The sequence below is a fragment of the Hemiscyllium ocellatum genome, chromosome 25, assembly GCF_020745735.1.
Source record: "Hemiscyllium ocellatum isolate sHemOce1 chromosome 25, sHemOce1.pat.X.cur, whole genome shotgun sequence".
NCBI lineage: Eukaryota > Metazoa > Chordata > Chondrichthyes > Orectolobiformes > Hemiscylliidae > Hemiscyllium > Hemiscyllium ocellatum.
In genome coordinates this window covers 13514530-13536070 of record NC_083425.1, presented here as the reverse complement: position 1 = coordinate 13536070, position 21541 = coordinate 13514530, and the positions used below count along the sequence as shown (strand labels likewise).

At 39.7% G+C, this 21541-nt stretch overlaps 2 protein-coding genes across 2 annotated transcripts in view; both read left to right on the top strand.

The window, feature by feature from the left end:
• Nucleotides 1-801: 801 nt before the first annotated feature.
• Nucleotides 802-20694, top strand: LOC132827948 (E3 ubiquitin-protein ligase rnf213-alpha-like). The gene is made up of 7 exons (XM_060844795.1): nucleotides 802-886; nucleotides 2163-2288; nucleotides 11959-12197; nucleotides 16375-16494; nucleotides 16606-17025; nucleotides 20471-20561; nucleotides 20678-20694. The coding sequence occupies exons 1-7, from the start codon at nucleotides 883-885 to the stop codon at nucleotides 20692-20694; spliced, it is 1017 nt and encodes a 338-aa protein (XP_060700778.1). The 5' UTR covers nucleotides 802-882.
• rnf213a (ring finger protein 213a) overlaps nucleotides 20580-21541 on the top strand; it is a 168369-nt gene continuing 167407 nt past the window's right edge. Inside the window, exon 1 of the mRNA XM_060844830.1 lies at nucleotides 20580-21094. Coding sequence (XP_060700813.1) covers nucleotides 20717-21094 — 378 coding nt within the window. The 5' untranslated portion in view covers nucleotides 20580-20716. The remainder of the gene's footprint in view (nucleotides 21095-21541) is intronic.

The window sequence follows — 21541 nt, the reverse complement described above, 5'->3', positions numbered from 1 at the left end:
AATTACTAGGTGGACCAATGTCTTTCTCCACTGCGCCTTGGCAGCAGCTGCCCCAGGGTTTCGTTTGTCCTTCAGCACATAGTCCTGGACCTTGGAGTGTGCCAGTCTGCAACACTCGGTTAGAGTCAACTCTTTTGACTGGAAGAGCAGCAGGTTTTGGGCAGACCAAAGAGCACCTTTCACTGAGTTTCACCGGGTCCTCCAGGTGCAGTAGATGTTTATTTTGGTGTGTGCCCCGGGGAACAGCCCTTAAAGCACAGAGTCCCGCATCGTGGAACTGCTCAGGACAAACCTCAAGGAAAACCACTGCATTTCTCTCCAGACTTCCTTTGCAAAGGCACACCCCAGAAGGAGATGTGTGACAGTCTGGTCCCCTCTGCAGCATAAGGAGAAGCGTCATACTGGACTGAAAAGTTAAGACTGTTTTTCATTCCATAGACGTCCCAGACTTTGAGTTTCTCCAGCACTTTGTATTTCAGGATGTGTGTGATTTATGCAACACATCTCTGAATGATCGTTCTAGTTCATAAGTATTGTGGACAGTGTACAGAATACATTTCTTGAAATCAAAACCCTGTCAGTGGCAGAGATGGAATTTCCCCCGTCTTTTCCTCTGGGAAGGTTGTCTTTAACGGGGACAAATAATCCTGTTTTGTTTTGCAGCTACGCCCGATTGATTTTCAGGAAATGATGTTCGGAAAGTGCAAAATGAAAGTGAAATCGGCATTTACTGTTAAAACGAAACTTTTCGAGCGATGCAGTCAGTCACTGAGCGGCCAGAGCTGCAGCGAGTGAGAAAAATGCGATAGGACTCGATGCAGGACGTGAGAGCTGCAACTTTGTCAAGTGGTTTGTAACAGGAATACTGGTTTTGCAACAACCATGGGTAGGTAGAGATTTTTTTTCCCCCACCCCGTATAATGAAAATACAAAGTGTTGGAGAAACTCAGTAACTCTGGCAGCATCTGCCGAAGGAAGGTTCCGTTTCGAGTGCGGTATGATGTTGTCACAGATGCTGCCAGACTTTCTCCAGAAACTTTCTAGATTTCAGATTATAGAACCCCTAAAATGTGGAAGAAGGCCATTTGGCCCATCGAATCCACATCACCCCTCCGAAGACCATCCCAACCAGACCCCCCCAACTCTGCATTTCTCCGGGCTAACCCACCTCCCTGAACACCATGGGCAATTTAGCTTGGCCAATCATCCAAGTAACCTGCACATCCTTGGACTTTGAGAGGTACCCCGGGTCCTTGGTGCTGTGACGCTGCGCTGCTAACCATTGAGCCACCGTGACGCCCCCAGCATTTTGCTTTTATTTTAGATTCTTTAAAATGCTTTGCACGAATGATTTAATCGCAAAGACAATCTAATAACGTCGGCACCTGCTGTGACCAGAACTCATCACAGCTTCGCTTGCGCAGTCTCAGTTTCTTCTCCACCGCCCCCCCCAAGGAAAGGATGCCGGCCACCCCGCGCCTGCGCATGACGCCGACCCGACTCTGGGGAGGATCGACTGCCGGATGGCTCGTAGACTAGCGCGCATGCGTACCACTCTCCTCATCGCCGCGCGAGAACGCTGCAGGTGTCGTCCCAGCCACTCTGCGCTTGCGCTGTGCCCGCTCCTTGCGGGGAGAGGAATGCGTAGGTGTGTAGTCGGGGTAACGATGCGCCTGCGCACCGTGGTGCGCGATCCGGAGGAGCTGGTGCGTACGTGCGCGCGCGTGGGTGTTGTGTCTTCCGTTCCCCTCCACCTGCTGGCGGCTCAGCATCTTTCCCGGCGCCGCCTTATTTGCCGTGGTTATCTGGGTGTGTCTGTCAGACAGGTTCCCCCGAGTTGATGTTCTCCCTCACCCCGGTGACGAACTGAGGTGGGCGGTTGCTCCCGGGCTCAGGTTCGGTCTGACACTGGGCGGTTTCTGGCTGCAGTAGTTCTCGAAAGAGAGCAAGGCCCTCCTCCCCCTCCATCGTAAACACACACTCAGTTCATGCAAAGAGAGTGATCTTAGTAAATAAATAACGCATTCATTCAGGTGAAAGGGGAACCAGTGCTCGGCGAGTAGTGTGACTGTGTCAGGCGTTCTCCTGCTGATGGCCGGTGTTATTTCGGGATGAGGCTGGAGTTCTTGTTGGTTCTCACCCTTTGCTCTTGCGCCTAACAGAGGAGGAGATGGATACCGAACAGTTGAAGATGAAATGTCACAGTTGTGGTCACATTACTAAAGAGAAAGCTCCCAAATTCTGCAGCCAGTGTGGAACCAGACTGGTAGAAAGCATTGTGGAGGCTGGTAAGGATCGAGATAGGGAGCAATTCGATTGATAGCTGTTGAAATTGATTGTTTTGGCCCAGTTATTGCTTGTTTCCAATTCCCTCCATACTGGTATCTGAAACCTCTAATCTCAATAAAGCTCTCCAATCAATCTCCATTCAGAAACTCCTTAAGTGGTTTCCCAGATTGTGTTGTAATGTATTAACGTAGAAAACATAGAAAATAGGAGCAATTCTAAACCATTCAGCTCTTGAGTCTGCTCTGCTATTCACTATTTTAAAAACTGATCATCCAACTCTATCCAATTCCCGCTTTCTCTGCCATACGCTTTGATCCCTTAAGCCTTAGGAACTATATCTAACTCCTTCAAAACATTGAATGTTTAGCCTCGATTGCTTTCTGTGGCAGAGAATTCCATGGGATTACTGCTCTCTGAGTGAATAAATTTCTTCATCTCTGCCCTAAATGGCCTGTTCTTAGAATGTAACTCCTGGTCAGGATTCCCCAGTCAATGGGGACATCAGGTTAGAATTTTGTAGGTTTCTATGAGATCCTCCCATATTCATTTAAAGTTCAATGAATATAGTTCTAATCGGTCCAGTCTGTCTTCATATGTCCTGCTATCCCAGGAATCATTGTACTCCCTTCATAGCAGGAACATTCTCAAGATAAGGAGACCAAAACTGCACACAATGCTCAAGGTGTGGTCTCACTAAGGCCCTGTACAACTGCAAAGATGTCTCTGTTCCTATATTCAAATCCTCTTGCTATGAAGACCAACATACTATTTAGATAAAACACAGAACTATGGATGCTGGAAATCTGAAATCAACAAAAACAGTAATTGTTGGAGGAATTCAGTCACTGACAGCATCTGTGGAAAGAAAAAGGAGTTAATGTTTCAAGTCCAGTGATCCTTGTTCAGAACTTCCTCAATAGTTTTGAAGAAGAGTTAGTGGAGTTGAAACGTTAATTCTGTTTCTCTCCACAGATGCTGCCAAATCAGCTGGGCTTCTCTAAAATTTGTTTGTTCCAACATTCCATTTGCTTTCTTTACCACCTGCTGCACCCAATTTTCACTTTCAGTTATAAGGTCACCCAGGTGTAATCGCACCTGCCCCTCTCCCAATCTATTTCCATTCAGATAATAATCTCTGCATATGTTTTTGCTACCAATATGGATAACCTCGCATTTATCCACATTAAACTTCATCTGCCATGTGTTTGACCATTCGCTCAATGTCCAAATCACACTGATGCATCTGTGCATCCTCATATTTCAGTTTCCCCCACTCAGCTTTGTGGTCATTTGCAAATTTGGAGATATTACATACGGTTTCTTCATCTAAGTATCAATATACATGAATAGCTGGAGTCCAAGCTGACCCCTGCACTATCCCTCTAGTCATTGGCTGTCACTTGTAAAATGACTAATTTATACTGTTTGTTTTCTGCTTGCCAAGCAGCTCACTACCAATGTCAGTATATTACCCTAAGCCCATGCACTTTAATTTTACATCTCTTACTCTTACTAGGGACCTTATCAAAAGCCTTCTTTTGTGATTTCAAATTTGTGTTCATAATCTCTGAGGCAGCAATGCTTAACTCTCGCTCTGGTGTGATGGCACTTTCAAGTATCAGAGTTAGTTCACAATGGGACATATCTACCTTATTATTGCCTTCTGTGTCCTTGTGGAAAATCTTGCTGTATAATATTCCAATGAAATGCCTTTGGAAGTGTTGTATTAAAGTTTTAATGTAAATTTTTGTTAATTGACCTCTTTGTTCCCTATAATCCTTCAGGATATCTGCACCTATTGCACATCCTTGACTTGAGCCACTGTACCATTAGTAATCATGCTTTCAACTGCCCTCCCTTAACTGCAGGAAATGTATTCCATCCAAGATTTAAAATCTGCCTTTGACTAAGCTATCAATTATTTGCCATATTATAATCTTATGCAGCTCACTGTCAAAGATTGCTTTAAAAAGCATCTATGAAGTGCCTTGAGACATTTTTTAATACTAAAGGAGCTGAATAATTAAGTTATTATTGACTTAGACATGCTTTTTTTTACAGTGAAGAAGTTTAAAAAGCTGCTTTGCTGAAACATTGCGACTGTAGTTTATTTTGAGGTAATGGTAAAGCTATCCCATGGCAGAATTAACCCATTCATTTGGGACAAAAGCAAGATATTGCGCATTATGAAAATTGGGGAAAAATCTCAAAAAATCCTGACATCATCTGTGGAGAGAGAAACAACTAATCTTTCAAGTCTGTGATCTTTCATCATAATTGGGATAATTTAGAAATCTGTGGGGGGTAGATATAGATGAGCAGCGATTTCTGGCCTTGCCGGTGAAATTGATATCTCATGAAAGAAATTAGATAAAAAGTGTTTTAAGCAAGTGAAACTAGGAGGGTGACAGAAAGAACAAAAGAGAAGTTGATAGTATGAAAACCAAGACCAATGAAACAGAAAATTACTTCATAAGTGCCAGTCTGAAGGTAGTTATACTGGAACAGAGAAAATTCATTTGAGGGCCATGTGGCATTTATGGAGAGAATGAGTTAACTTTTCAGGCTAGTGAAATTTTGATGAAAGCTCATTGACCTGAAATGTTAACATATACTCTGTCCTGCTGAATATTTCCTTTTTTGTTTTATTTCATATTTCTAGCATCTGTAGTATTTTTCTTTCTTAAATCTTTTGAGGTTGGGCTGAATCCATATTAGATCATCGGTTTTGCAATAAGACTTTGACAATGTACCCAGAGATTGAACAAGGAATGCACTTTGCATTACAGTCATTTCTGCTGTAACACATGTTTTTTCAATACAAATTGGTTTTAATGCGATTCAAGAATTTAGCCTGTTATTTGTAGAACACAAACTTTCCTTACCTCTTGACTATAACGTGGTTCCAGCCCCATTAACGTACCTTGCTTCTGATATAAGGCGACAGTCCTGTTTTCACGCTATCGTGCAATACCACCCCATCTAAACAAATGGGGCCGAAATCATGTTATAGGTAAGGAAGATTTGCATTCTACAAATAACTGTCGAAATTCTTCAATCATGTTAAAGCTGAATCGCGTTGAAGAAACATGTTATAGCAGAACCGACTGTAATGCAAGAGGATTCTTTGTTCAGTCTCTGGGTACATTGTCAGTTTAATTGGCTATTTGTGAAAACAGTTTGTGCACAATAAAGGATGGGTGTTCATAATGATAGAGCTCTGAGCTGAGAGCTTTTTCTAAGTTTTAAAACAAAAAGTGAGAAAGTAATTTCTTTAAAAACAAATTGCCAAGATTGAAGAAGTATAAAAGAAAAGATTGTTTTTTGTTGATTAGTTACAAGTCAGAAGCTCATTTAGTTGATGCCATTATGGAATCTAATTATAGCAATTTCAATAAATAAACTACATAAAGAACAATGCAACTATATCAACAGCTATCAATGTAAGATGGTAAGAAACAAGAACAGGAATATGCCATCTGGCTCCTCAAGCCTGCCCTGCTATTTAACTAGACCATGGCTGATTTGCTTCTGGCTTCAACTGCTCTTGTACCAGCTTCTCATTGCCCTTAACTCTCTGATCATTTTAAAATAAAATTACCTTCTACTTAAATACTTTCAATGATCAGGTGCACAAGTGGAGTGAAATTCCAGATATTAATTACTCTCTAGAAGAAGAAATTCCTTCACATCTCAATTTTAACTGTCCCCTTATTCTGTAATTATGTCCCCTAGTTTGAGTTTGAAATATTTTTTAAAAACTTATCATGCAAGTTTCCTCACATCCTGTATGTTTAAATAAGATTACCCCTCATTCTTAGGAAATCCAATTAATAAAGGCCTAACCTGTTTAGCCATTCTTGATAAGTCAGCCCTGGAATCATCTTAATGAATCTCTTTTTAACTATAGCCCACTCCTCCAATGTTGAATCTGGAAAGACTCTTGGATCATAAATCTGCTTTTTTGATAAGACTTCCTCAAACTTATCACTTCCCCTTTACAAGAACTGTGCCGCCCCAGTTCTTCTGAGTAACTATATTACCCCTATTTTGTGAACAAAAAACAATCAATAGATTTAAGAAACAAGGTAACTGGTCTTGTCCATAATCTACTTTTACTTCACAACAAATTCAGTGCAGTGAGAAAATGCAATATTGCTCTATTTTTGCCTAAGTTCTTTTTAACAGAATCTAGTTCAAATGGAGGAAATTAAACAAATCTTTCAAAACTTAATATCACAGGAAGCCAGTGTAAATGTCAAGGACAAGGACCAACTCTGGTTGACAGAAATGTCAAATATGTTTCTGGTAGTAATCAGCCATTTTAAAGTTAAGACTCTCCTAGCACAAATAAACCTTACTTTTTGTTGTAAAGATAGATTAAGTTTAGTTATTCAACTGTTCAGTTAAACTTTGAAATCATTGTCATTTGCTGTGACAATATATCCCATTCAACACTACTGTTATTTATCTCTCAGTATTTGAATGCAGCCACTATTTAGGTGGACTTTGTATAGCAAGTTAATAAATTTGTTGACATCTTGAAAATCCTCCAAGTCCTTGATTCATTGGATTAATGCCATGGACAGTTTGTTGACGTGTATTAAAAGTCTATTCTTACCTAATGTTTCCTTGATGTCATATTTTGTTCACAAGGCTCACGTGGACTCCCTTGACATTGCTTCACATTAAAAGTGCTAGATGAAAACAAGATTTTGTTGTGTTGTGTATTAGCCTATTTCTTCTTATTGTCATTGTTGCTTCTGTCATTCTGTTCATTCTGCCACACTTTTTATGTTGTCATAAATTTCTAACTCATTTATTGCCTGATTCTGGTGTTCTCCGCAAGAGGGAAAAGTTGCATGGTTACCTTATCAAACTGTTTCATAATCTTAAAAGATCTTTATCAGGGCATCCCTCTGGGATGACTTTCTCCAGGAAAGAAATGACAGCCTATACAATATTCCCTAATAGGGCAAACCTCTCAGTTTATGCACCATTCTAGATATTTTTTGTTTGCGCTTTGTCCAGTGCTGCTTTTTCTTTTCAATAGTAGGGCCAGAGCTGCTCACATTACTCTCAAGAGTGATCAAATTAAAGTTCAATATAAATTGAATATAATTTAACTGATTTCAATTCTCTCTATTTAAAAATGAATCCTAATACATTTCTTGCTTTTTTGCATTTTCTTATTGGTGGTTGAGGTCGAAACTGTAAGTAATTGCAAGAAACTAGGATTGGTGGATGAAGGGATGTAGGAACCTGGGAGGTAATCTACACTTGCATTTCCAGAGACCTCTGTCCATTTTATAGATTTATTTCTCAAAGAGTTTGTGATTTTATTCTTCCTACCAAAATACACTGTATCCCACTTATCTATATTGAGGTTCATTTCTCAATTATATGTCCATTCTTATAAGTTTATTGATGTATTCTTTATGGCTACAATTCTTTGTATCAGTTACACCTCTGTAATTGTGGTATGTTTAAGTATGGGATTCACACTTCTGATTCTGAGTTGAATGGTGAGCAATAGTGGTCCCAATGTTGATCCTTATGGGCCATAATTTGAACATTTTGTCAATGTGAATAGCTACCTTGAGTTTCTATCATGTTTCAGTGTTGCAGTTAGATTGCTATCTAATCTGCTACTTGTTCCCTGAAACCATATCTCCTGACCATAGTCTCTGTCGTGTGTTTCCTACTTTCTTGAATAGCACTAAGTAAGTCCTAGTTGAATTTCTAGTAGAAGTAGAGCTGTGACACTTCTGACTTTGCTTTCTCATTATTAGCTGAAAATAGAATGATGTTCTTTGAGCCACAACTTGACAGTTCTGGTGTGGATCAAAATATGTAGCTGTATGTTTTTCCAGTTGTAATCCAACTGTGTTTGCTCTTTTTTCCCCACTTGTTTATTAACAACTCGTTTTCAAGATGGATGCATCTTCCTCTTGCCTATGGTTTTTGTCAGGATGTCAGTCATGGTAATGCTGGTCCTTCATTCTTCAACCCTTGTGCCTTTTAGAGTTATAGTAGGGAAATCTTGTTTAGCTTATTGAAAATTTTGTAGAATCCCTGCAGTGTGGAAACCAGTCAATTAGTCTGTCAAGTACATACTGCCTCTTCAAAGAGCAGTCTACACAGAAAACTGTAATCCTGCAATTCCCATGCCTAATCTACCTAGCCGTACATTCCTGGATATTTAACATTGCCAATCCACCTATTGTGCACAATATTACTGTGGAAAGAAACCCGAGTACCCGGAGACAACTCTCTCAGTCACAGGTAGGCGTTGATGTGGGGTTTGCACAGTTGCCCGAGGCTGGAATTGAACTGAGCTCCTGGCATTGTGAGGCAGCAGTGCTAGCCATTGTGCAACGCTCATGTTTCAGCCCAATGTGATATCCGTGCTAGTTTTTATGCTCCATGTAAGCCTTCTCCCAACTTTTCATCCTGCTCCGTCACACTAACTTTTTAGTTCTTTGTCTCACATGCACTTATGAAGTTTTCCTTTAAATGCGTTTACACTATTTTCCTCAACTACTTCATAATTCCATGGCTGTTTAAGTAAATGAGTGTTTGTAGATTGTCTGTTGCTTATGTTGTTAAACTAGCGAAACACTTTAGATTTTTCAAAAGGCAATATCTATACTTCAACCCTGTCAAACTTGTTCATCATTTTAAGATCTCATATCGGAACACTTCCCAGACTTTCCAAGAGACTCTTTTCAGAGAGGGGTGGGGTGGTGGGGGTAAATGGATGACAGTGACCAAAGTTATTATACTGAGAAACTATTTTGGCACAACCCACAACAAAATTTGAAATCCTTATCATGAATATCTGAAATATAAGCACGAGTAGGCCATTCAGACTTTCGAGGGGGACGAGAGTGTGATGTTAGAAAAGCACAGCAGGTCAAGTAGCATCCTGAGGAGCAGGAGAGTCAATGTTTCGGGCATACGCCTTTCATCATTCAGACTTTCTCGCCAGTTGTATTGTTCATCATGATCATGGCTGATCATCCAACTCAGAGTTGTACGGCACAGAAACAGACCTTTTGATCTAACTCATCTGCACCAATCAGATATTCTAAACTGATCTAGCCCCATTTGCCAGCATTTGACCCACATCCCTCTAAAGCCTTCCCTAATCATATACCCATCCAAATAGCTTTTAAATGTTATAACTGTACCCAACTTCTCCACCACCTCCGTCAGGTTGTTCCATAAACACATCACCTATTGTGTGAAAACGTTGCCCCTGTAGTCCCTTTTATATCTTTCCCCTCTCACCTTAAATCTATGCCCTCTAGTTTTAGACTCCCCTACCATGGGGCAAAAAACCTTGGCTCTTTTCCCCCATCCATGCCCTCATGATTTTATAAACCTCTACAATAAGGTCACCCCTCAGCCTCAACTTAGTAGCCTGTCTTGTTTATCCCCCATATCCTTTGATAACTAGTCCCAAGTGCTATAGCCAACTTCTTGAAATCAGATAATGGTTTGGCCTCGACTGCTTTTTCTGGTAGCGAATTCCATAAGCTCACTACTCTCTCAGTGAAAAAATTTCTCCTCGCCTCAATTTTAAATGGTTTATCCCATATCCTTAGACTGTAACCCCTGGTTCTGGATTCCTATGTCATCAGGAATATCCTTCCTATATCTACCCTTTCTAGTCCTCTTAGAATTTTATAGGTTTCTATGAGATCCCTGGTCATTCTTCTGTACTCCAGTAATATATTCCTAAATTGGAGAGGCAATGATCTAGTTATTGCTAGCCTATTAATCCAGAAACTCAGCTAATATTCTGGTGATCTGGGTTTGAATCCCACCACAGCGGGTGGTGGAATTTGAATTCATTAAATAAAAATTTGAAATTAAGTGTCTAATGATGACCATAAAACTTGCGGATTGTCAGAAAAACCCATCCTGTTAATTAATATCCTTAAGGGATGGAAATGTGCTATCTTTCCCTGCATTGGCCTACAAGTGAGACCCACAGCAATATGGTTGACTTTCAGCTGCCCACTGAAATGGCCTAGTCAGCCACTCAGTTCAAGGGCAGTTTGGGACAGACAACAAATGCTTGCCAGTGAGTGGCATCCATGTCCCATGGATAAGTACAAAACAACTGATGCAATCTTTCCTCATGTCAGCCCTACTACTCTAGGACTGAAAATGTGTTGCTGGTTAAAGCACAGCAGGTCAGGCAGCATCCAAGGAACAGGAAATTCGACGTTTCGGGGCAGAGGCCTTCATCAGGCTCTGGCCCGAAACGTCGAATTTCCTGTTCCTTGGATGCTGCCTGACCTGCTGTGCTTTAACCAGCAACACATTTTCAGCTGTGATCTCCAGCATCTGCAGACCTCACTTTTTACTCCTACTACTCTAGGACTCTGGTAAATCTTTGCTACACTCCTTCAAAAGCAAGAACATCTTCCATCAGATAAGGAGACCAAAACTGCTCATGATATTCCAGATGTGGTCTTATCAAGGCCCCATAATTGCAGCATGACAATCTTGCATCTGTACTCAAATCCTCTTGCTGTGAAGGCCAAAATGTTGTTTGCTGTACCTACACACTTAGCTTTAGCAACTAGTGTACAAGACACACTCCTCACTCCTTTCTCAATTTGTAGCCATTCACATAAACTTCCACCTTGCTTTTTGCTTCCAAAGTGGATAGCCTCACATTTATCGATGTTAAATGACATCTGCCATGCATTTCCTCACGCACTCAGCTTATCCAAATTACTTCGAAGCATCTCTGCTCACCCTCCTTCCAGTTTTGTGTCATCTGAAAATTTAGACATAGTACATTTAGTTTCCTCATCTAAATCTGTAATATATATATTGTGAACAGCTGGGGTCCTACTACTAGTTTCTTCTATATTCCACTGGTCACTTTCTGCCATTCAAGAAAATGATCTGTTTCTTTCTACCAAGATTCCTGCCTGCTAGCCAGTTTTCTATCCATCTCAATACATGAGCTTTTATTTTGCACACTATTCTTTTAACTAGGACTGTGTTGAATGTGTTCTGGAAGTGCAAATAAACCACATCCACTGGTTCCCTTTCATCTGCTCTGAGTTACATCCTTGAAGAATTTCAGTAGATTTGTGAAGCGTGATTTCCATTTTATAAATTGATGCTGACACTGTCCAATCCTGCTGCTGAATAACAAATTATTGGGAAATTCAAGAAAAGTTTCAAATAGGTATAAGCAAATAGGTTTATTACTATAGCAAAGGTATGTTAAGAATTATCCTATCGTGGTAGCAAATTATATTTGATTGTGAATATGGTTTTCAAGTCTAATTTAATTGAACGTTACTCAACGTTTTTTGTTATGACTTCAAACAACCATGTTTGCATGTTTACTGTCTGGCAAACTGATACACAGTCATTGATCTGCCTGATTTTATGGCCCCAGGTGACCTCTTGTTAGAGAGCGTCATTTTGATTCTAGGCATACAGGTTAGCTAAAATCTTGAATTTCTAAAACATCAATGGCATATCTTGTGTCAGTGGAAGCAAATTCTTGTCATCAAGCTCCTATATTAAAATTCTTTATTGGAGCATTATTGATATTTAACTCTGAATGAGAGGTCTTCTTTTCTTTATGATGTGGGCTTATCTTGGTAATTATTTTTCATTATTCACCTAAAGCAATGCCCCTAATTAGTGGGAAGACTGAAGCTGAAGCTACAGATGCATCAATACCTATGGATGTAGACCTGGAGCTGTGTTCCACTTCCAACACGGCCACGGAAAGTGAAATGTCCTCGCTAGAACCAGAGGCTCCTCCTTGTAAATTGCAGTGTGGCCAAAACTCTGACTTGATGGCCATTTCAGAAAAAGAAAGCAAAACGTCTGAGTGTTCACGAAAAGGGAGCTCAAATAAAAAAGTAAGTCAGTTAAATACACAACAATATTTGCAATTTCTGAAATAGTGTTGTAGATAATGTTGTAGTCACTTGTGGGAATGCTTTGGCTGGGCCAGCATTTATTATCTATTTATTATTGACCTTGAGAATGTGGTGCGTTTTTGACCACTGTAAGTGGTATTGATCTACAGTGCAGTTAGGAAGGAATTTCAGGATTCTGATCTAATGACACTGGTGATATATTTCCAAGTCAGGGTGATGAGTGACTTGGGGATGAACTTGCAGTTAGCGGTGTTCCCATGTATCTGCTGTCCCTGTCCTCCTAGATGATAGTGATCATGGGTTTTGTCTAAAGATCTTTATTGAATTTCTACAGTGCATCTGTACTAAATTGTCCTGTTCACAAGACTTCTCAGAAGTGTTTCCCTTTTATAGATGCCAGGCAAAATCAGAGTCCTCAATATAGACTTCAGATCATGGAATAGTCACAGCACAGAAGAAGACCATTTAGCCTGTTGTGTCTATGTTAAAGTGAGGAGTCTAGAAAAGTTAGATTGTTCTTTTCAGAGCAGTGTAAGAAACTTAATATTAATTCTAATGGTTTTGGTATGTCTAGGTAAGAAGATGTTTCCATTTGCATGATTTGGTAACTCAGGCCTGAAGCAATTGCAAAAGAAATATTTTCTTTATCAGAGGCTTATCTTTTAGGTTGTACTTGAAATTAAAGAACATTCTTTGATCAAATGCAGCTCATCGCTTTCATCCAGGTTTTTGTTTTCTTAAAGTTGACCTTTCTAATGCCCTCCTGGCTAGCCTGTTATCCTCTCCTTTCATAAACATGAACTCATCCAAAGCTCTGCTGCCTTTAACTTGACTTGCACCAAGTTGCCTAACCCACTTGCTTTATAACCTAAATTGGTTCACAGTTAAACAACACCTCAAACAAGGATGAAAATATTAAATTCATATCTTAGCATGATATCACACTCAGTATTTTTTTCACTTTCTGATACATCTGTGATAACCACTTAATGTCATACATTTGACGAGATGGAGTCAATTTGGTTTGGGTCCTCTCAGATTTTTTTGAAAAAATGGTATGTATATTCTTTTTGTCCCCAACTTGGGACACCATTTCATTTTTTTTTTAATACGGTCTCACCCCAGTCTAATCTGTCTGTACAGCCTTGTCATTTGCTCTTGATCAAACTTTTATGCAATTTTGACTGTGGAGCAAGCCCATATTTGGCGTAAGAATGACGAGGTAATTTTATGGAAATGACTGATAATTTGCTCTCATCATGCTGTTCACTTCAATTACTACCCCAGTTAAGTTTTCCCAATGAAATGCAAAGGTTCTAAAATAAAATATAACTTTGAATAACAGAAGAATAATAATGACTTGTGCTTAAGACATTGATTAAAATCTCTCGTAAAAGGCCAGCAGCGTTATTCATGTGGAATATAGAGAAGTTCAAACATACTTGTTTTCAAATTTAATTAGTTATTAGTTTATCTTGAAGCAAAGCAAGAGGTATTGGAATAAAGATTAGAAATGCTCGAAATGTTTAGAGGTCAGAGAGCATCTGAGGAGAAAGAAACAATTAACATTTCAGGTAATGGATTTTGCATTTAAAATGCAATAACAAATTCACCCAGCTTTCACTAACAACTGGAAAGTTCATGCCACACAATAGCCATGTGACCCCAGTGTATCCAACTTGTTGAAGTTTTCAGCTTGTTATTTTCAGATAACATAGGAATAAATGGTCAGTTCAGGTGCAGTAAATCGCAGGTACAGTTAAAATAAATATCCAAGTTTGAGGAGTTAACTAATTTATTTCTGTTCAAGTGAACAAAGATGCAGTAAAGTGCTTAATCACTTTGATGATGGTAACATTTCATCACTAAACAAGAGTGATTAATCTGGATGAAAGTTTGCTCGCTGAGCTGGAAGGTTCATTTTCAGACGTTTCATCACCATACTAGGTAACAACATCAGTGAGCCTCTGGTGAAGCACTGGTGTTAGTGACCTGCTTTCTGTTTGTGTTTAGGTTTCCTTGGATTGATGGCATCATTTCCTGTCATTTCCAGTGGTGATGTCAGCTCCTGTTCTTTTTTCTCAGAGGTTGGTAAATGGGGTCTGAGTCAACGTGTTTGTCAATAGAGTTCCCGTTGGAATGCCATGCTTTTAGGAGTAACTTTGTTACAGTTCTCGAACAAATAGCTCTGCCAAACATCCAACCCAAAATTTGGGTCCACTGCATGGATGACATTTTTTTTTTTTAGATTAGACTTACAGTGTGGAAACAGGCCCTTCGGCCCAACAAGTCCACACCGACCCGCCGAAGCGCAACCCACCCATACCCCTACATTTACCCCTTACCTAACACTACGGGCAATTTAGCTTGGCCAATTCACCTGACCCGCACCTCTTTGGACTGTGGGAGGAAACCGGAGCACCCGGAGGAAACCCACGCAGACACGGGGAGAACGTGCAAACTCCACACAGTCAGTCGCCTGAGTCGGGAATTGAACACAGGTCTACAGGCGCTGTGAGGCAGCAGTGCTAACCACTGTGCCACCGTGCCGCCCACTAAATGAAACAAATTAGAGGAAACCTTCAAGACTCAATAATATCCTTACTGGCATAAAATTCACTAAAGACAATCATAGAATCCCTACAGAGTGGAAAAAGGCCATCAAGTCCACGCCAACCCTCCAAAGAGTATCCCACCCAAACCCATGTCCCGTTACTCTACATTTACCCCTGAATAATGCACCTAATCTACATGTCCCTGAACATGATGGACAATTTAGCATGGTTAATTAATCTAACCTACACATCTTTAGATTGTGAGAGGAAATTGGAGCAACTGAAGAAAACCCATGCAGACATGGTCAATTAACCTAACCTGCTAATCTTTGGATTATGGGAGGAATCTGGAGAAACTGAAGGAAACCCACGCAGACATGGGGAGAATGTGCAACCTCCACACTGACAGTCACCCGAGGCTGGAATCGAACCCGGGACACTAGTGCTGTGAGGCAGCAGTTCTAACCACTGAGCCACCCAGGAAAACAACAACAAACTGCCATTCCTATATGTCACAATAGAACGAACAGCCAATGGGGAACTTCAAACTAGCATTTACAGGAAAACAACATATATGGACCAAATACTGAACTACAGAAGCAATCATCCCAACACCCACAAACAAAGCTGCGTTAGAACATTATTGCAATGAGCCACCACACTGCAGCACAGAGGAACTACAAAGAGCAGAGAAAAATCACCTATACAGTGTACTCAAAAAGAACTGATACCCAATGAACACATTCTGCAGATTACTCAGCAACAAACCCGAACCAATGTACAAAATATGCTCAGGAACCCTAGCCACTCTCCCCTACATCAACGACATCTCTAAAATGACTGCCAGACTGCTCAGACCTCTTGGCATCATGGTACCCACAAACCTACCAATGCACTAAACCAGCAGCTAATGAACTTGAAAGATCCTACACAGACAACAAGCAAAAATAATGTCATTTACAAGATACCTTGCAAGAATTGTAACAAACACTACATTGGACAAACAGGCAGAAAACTATCCATCAGGATACATGAACATCAATTAACCACAAAAAGACTTGACCCACTCTCAGTAGTATCCTTGCATACAGATGAGGAAGGACACTACTTCGACAAGGACAACACATCTATCCTAGGACAAGCCAAACAGAGAATTCCTAGAAGCTTGGCATTCCAACCAGAATTCTAAAAACAAACTTATTGACATGGACCCCATTTACCACCCTCTGAGAAAAAGAACAGGAACTGACATCACCACAGGAAATGACGCCACCAACTCAAGGAAACCTAGACACTTAAATAAAAAAGCAGGTCACTAACACCAGAGCTTTACTAGAGGTTTACTGATGATGTTGCCTAATATGGTGACGAAACGTCTGAAAATGAACCTTTCAGCTCAGCGAGCAAATTACATCCAGAACCTCAACCTGAGCTACAACTTTTCTGGAAAACAGGAGTGATTAATTTTCTCAAGTATGGTTTAGAAATGGCCTATATATCTATGGAGCATTATATTTTAACAATTGTTTGGCAAAAGTTGAATAATGGTATTTATTGTTATTGTTCATGTGGTCTAATTCTGATATGTTTTGTTAATGCAGAAAAAAAGGAAAAAGAAACCAAAAAAGTTGAATGCAGCTGAGATGGCGTCCTCTACTCCTCAGCTCAGGCACTTGAGCAAAAGTGAACAGAAGGATATTGAAACTGAACTACACAATAAAGTTGGCAATCAAACTGAACAATCCACTGTTGGTAATGAAACTAGTGGTTACGTTTGCAGCAATGATTTGATCAATGACCAAAACTCTTCTTGTGATATTATTAATCTGCAGGTTGCTGCAGCTGATGAACATCCTCCTAATTCACCAGGTATTGAGGAAGTTTCGGCTAGCTGTGATCCAGTTGGAAATCTGGTAAATCTAGACATTGATACATTCCAAAGTGACATTGTATCTGGTAAGAACAAGAATGGTGCAGTCCACTCTATTACTGAGAGTGATCTGCTTCAGCCAAACAAGAGTGACAAATCAGCCTATGTAATAAACGAAGGATCATTAATCACTGAGAAATTGAGCAGCAGGAAAGATGGCACTCAACCTGGAAGAGGAAGTACTCCAGACAAAGCTGAATCAACATTGACTAGTGCTGTCAGTAAGCAACTTCATACAGCTGACAGTGACTTAAGTAATTCTGTTGAAGGAAATAATAATCAGTATGGTATGAAGAAAGAAAAAGACATTCTGCTTACTCAGGTTATAATTTATTCTTATTTTTATTTATGAAAATAAACTATTTTAAGACTATCTTGAAATTAAAAAATAATTGTCATTTTAAATCAATAGTAATAACCTAAATGATCTTGGCATCCAAAACTGTTGAAAAGCCAGATATTTTGCTTGATGTAATACTCCCCATTGGCTAGTTGAGAAAGGAAATTCTACGTAGCCAAATCATTAAAAAAAATTGCCTTTAATACTTTATCCCCACTAACCCCTTTTAAGGCATGGTACTTGGACGCTGACGTGCATCTGAAGAAATCGGTTGGCTCCATAAGCATATTTGACCTGAGGACCTTTCTACTGGACTTAGTTATATTAAATAACACAAAATGCTGATGATACTCAATAGGTCTGCAGCATCAATGGAGTGAGAAACTGAGTCTAGGTATCAGGTCAAAGACTTCAAAAGAAAGCTGGCACTGATGCTAGCTGGTTCATTTGAACGATTTTGATTGTTAGATGTATCCAAATAGCTCCATGGAATATTGTTGAAAATATGTTTTAAAAACTTATTTTTTTTAGCAAAGCTAGAAATTTGAAACAGCAAGTAAATTGACAGCAGGTCACTTAGAACCTGTGGAAAGTATTAGTTAAAATTTCAGAATTAGTTAATATATCACATGTAACTTGTTAACAAAAATTAAAATGACAAAGCAATGAATAGAATCAGAACTCTCATTAGCCTTGAAACAAGGAGGAGGCTTGCCCCAGACTTCATGGAAATACCTTGTGCAGGGAGTTTTTTTTAACATGGAGAGCTGTTGCATTGCAACTGTCACATGGTTCCGGGGCTCATGATTAAACTCTCCTACTCTGACCACTTGCCTTAGGCATTTCAGAAAGATTTATAGATTGGCAGTCAATCTGCTGAACCTTACCATAAGCACACCTCTCATAGCCATTTAGTCCTGGAATGGTACTCTAACTTGGAGCATCTGGATTAGAGAGAAATTCATTGCAACATATGCTAAGTGACCACGCTTTTTGTTTTGGGTTAAACTAAAGTGAATTCAAAGTAAATGATAACAGGAAATAATAACCAAATCCTTTTGGTTTAATTGAGAAATAAGATACTTTGTTCAGAGATGGGAGATAAACGTATTTAATTTAGAAATCAGCATCCTGAGATCTGAGTTTGAAAGCTACATTTTTATTTTTTAAAAAATCAATTTCTGGAAAGACTAACACTGCAAAGACTAACAGAGCAACTGCAAAGAAAGCAACCATGTTTTCTGCTGTGGATTCGTTGTCATTATTAGATTAGATTACTTACAGTGTGGGAACAGGCCCTTCGGCCTAGCAAGTCCCCGCTGAAGCGCACCCACCCAAACCCATTCCCTTACATTTACCCTTGCACCTAACACTAAGGGCAATTTAGCATGGCCAATTCACTTAACCTGCGCATTTTTGGACTGTGGGAGGAAACCAGAGCACCCAGAGGAAACCCATGCAAACATGGGAAGATGTGCGAACTCCACACAGTCAATCGCCTGAGGCGGGAATTGAACCCGGGTCTCTGGCGCTGTGAGGCAGCAGTGCTAACCACTGTGCTGCCCACAACCACTGTACCACCGTGCTGCCCATATCCTTTGTTGCATAATTTCTCTAGGATTATAGAACATTTTTAAGCTGTTTTTGGGATGTGGAATGTTGCTGACAAAGCTAATTTATTGCCCATTCTTGGTTGAACTCATGTATGTGGATTTCCTGCAGCCCATGTTCCACAGTGTAGGAAGGCCCAAGATCTGTATCATTGGGTTCAGTTGACCAGATTGAGTGTTTACAGAAAAATGAGGTGGTGTGTCTAATTATCACAATAAAGGTGACAGGAAAGAACTATGATAATACATTTTATATAAAACAGGACTGGATATTTAGGCACTCAAGTGGTTTTACTAATGTTTCCCCACTTGTTAACTTGATTTATCTATATTATACCCAGCGGAGCGAAGTTAGCTTATCTAAGTTTAGAAAGCAATTAGAAGGATCTTCTTGTGGTGCAGTGGTAGAATCCCTACCCCTGCCCCAAGAAGTCCGGATTCAAGTCCCACCTATTACAGAGGTGTGTAATAACATTTCTGAACAGGTTGATTAGCAAAATAGGTCAGACAATTAGGACTAACACTTGTTTTCATGCCTACAGTTATGGTGGGAACAATAGTTGAGTTCCTTGCTCCTAATTGCTTTCTAGGAATCCGTGCAACATATTTGGCTGCAGCAAGAGCAGAATCAACCTACATTGAAATATTTCTCAATGTTGAATTGTATGTCACCTCTCATTGCTGGGAACTATACATAGAAATGGGAAAAACTATTCTGGAGTTTGTACGATTTAAAAATTTTCTTAATTTTTAATACCATGAATGAATCATTTTAACCCTAAATGTTTGGTTTGAGAGAATCACTTAGTGCAAATTAACAGAAATCAGATTGATTTTTGGGTACAGTGAACATGTATGATGGAAAGACCTACTTAATGTATTCCTCACCAATCTACTATTGCAGATGCATCTGTTCTTAACTGAGCCAGCCTCTTACCTGCTCATGTAGCCAATGTATTCATGAGGCGAGTCTAGTTGAATTTCTGGTCAGTGGTAATCCTGAGGATGTTCATAGTGGGGGATTCAGAAATGAAACAGGAAACATTAAAGAAACAGAGATTATTTTCTGTACAGTTCTGAATAATGAGCGCTGATCTCAATGAAGTATACAAAATTTCTACAGGGTTTGATAGCACAAATGCAAATATGATATTTTCCCATTTGGAAGACAGAATAAATAGAAAAGGTATAGAACAAATTAGTAGTTGGACATTTAAAACAGAGCTGAACAAGGATTTCTTCACTCTCTTTTTTGGGTGGGTGGGGGCAGGTGCGTGGGCAGAGTGGGAGGGAGCCTCTACCCTAGAGTGCTGGGGAGGATTAGTCATTGACTATATTCAGTACACAGATTGGTAGATTTCTAAGTATTTATGATATCAAATGATACAAGGGGTTAGTGCAGAAAAATAGTCAGGTCAGCCATGATTTGATTGAAGGGCAGAACTGACTTGAAAGTCCAAATACCAATTATCCTTCTGTTTTCAGTGTTTTTGTGTTTTCAAAGATACAGTGAAGTGATGGATTGAAGATGACTTACAATATTGTTTGATTTTATAAGGCCCTTTTTGTGATGGCAACATTTTTGCACTGAACAGGAGCTATCCACATTTTATAAGTATCATTTAGCAATATGTTCTATTGCTCTGAAATGTTCTAAACTAAAAATATTTAACTTGAGAGGAAATTAAATCTTTGCAACTGTGTGATCACTGAGAGATGGAGCTTTAAAATGTAAAGCATATATATTTGTTTTGATATTGGTGTTCCTGTCTATCTTTCACATGGTCTGACTCTGATATCTTCTAATATTTACACAGAAAAATAAAAAAAGGCAATCAAATAATTTGAGTGCAGCTGTTCAAAGTAAAGAGATTCCTTCTGCTCGACAATCTGAAAATTTGTATTCAGGCAATGAACACGGCATAGAAGAATTCAACAAAGTTGGCATTGAGGCCAGGAGCTCCTCTTCCAGTGATGATTTGACTAGTGACCTAAACTCTGATAGTAATATTGCTGATCTGCAGATTGCAGTAGGTGGTAGACATTCTTCCAGTTCAACAAATATGGTAAAATCTCTGCTCAGTCATGATCCAATCAGCGATCAGGTAAATACAGGCCTTGCAGCATCCAAAAGTGCCATTATAACTTCAAAGAAGATAGATGGTGGCATCCAATCTGTGGCTGACAGTGACCTTTGCTCAAAGAACAGCAACAAATCAGCCTATTTAATAGACAATGGACTTTCCACAACTGAGAAACTGAGCAGTGGAAAAGATATTGAACTTGGAAGAGGAGATGAATTGGGTAAATCTGGAGCAGCAGCTGCTCATACTGATAGTGAGCTACTTGATTCAGCAGACAGCAACTTGAATAGTTCTGTTAAAGAACAAACTAAGGAGCAGTACGGCGTGACAAAGGAAGAGGACATCCCATACACAAAGGTTATAATTTTGCTATAATATGTAGAAATAAGCAGCTTATGACTATTTAGTTTCTAAAACAAAATGAATGTTTTACATGTATTTGGAAAGGCAAGATTAGGAATAGTCAACATGGCTTTGTGTGTGGGAAATAGTGTCTCTCTAACTTGGTGGAGTTGTTTGAAGAAGTAACAAAGAGGATTGATGAGGGGAGAGCGGTGGACGTGATCTGTATGGACTTTGGTAAGGTGTTTGACAGGTGTCTCATGGTTGACTGGTTAGCAAAGTTAGATCACATGGAATTCAGGGAGAACAAGCTATTTGGATACAGAACTGGCTTGAAGATAGAAGACAGAGGGTGGTGGGGAAGGATTGCTTTTCATACTGGAAGCCTGTGTCCAGCAGTGTACCACAAGGATTAGTGCTGGGTCCACTGCTTTTTGTCATTTATATAAATGATTTAGATGT

Coding starts and splice junctions, on each gene's coding strand:
- LOC132827948 (XM_060844795.1), top strand. Junction 16,495..16,605: donor AAACTGAACTACACAATAAA/GTTGGCAATCAA, acceptor ATTAATCTGCAG/GTTGCTGCAGCTGATGAACA. Junction 17,026..20,470: donor AAGACATTCTGCTTACTCAG/GTTATAATTTAT, acceptor ATATTTACACAG/AAAAATAAAAAAAGGCAATC.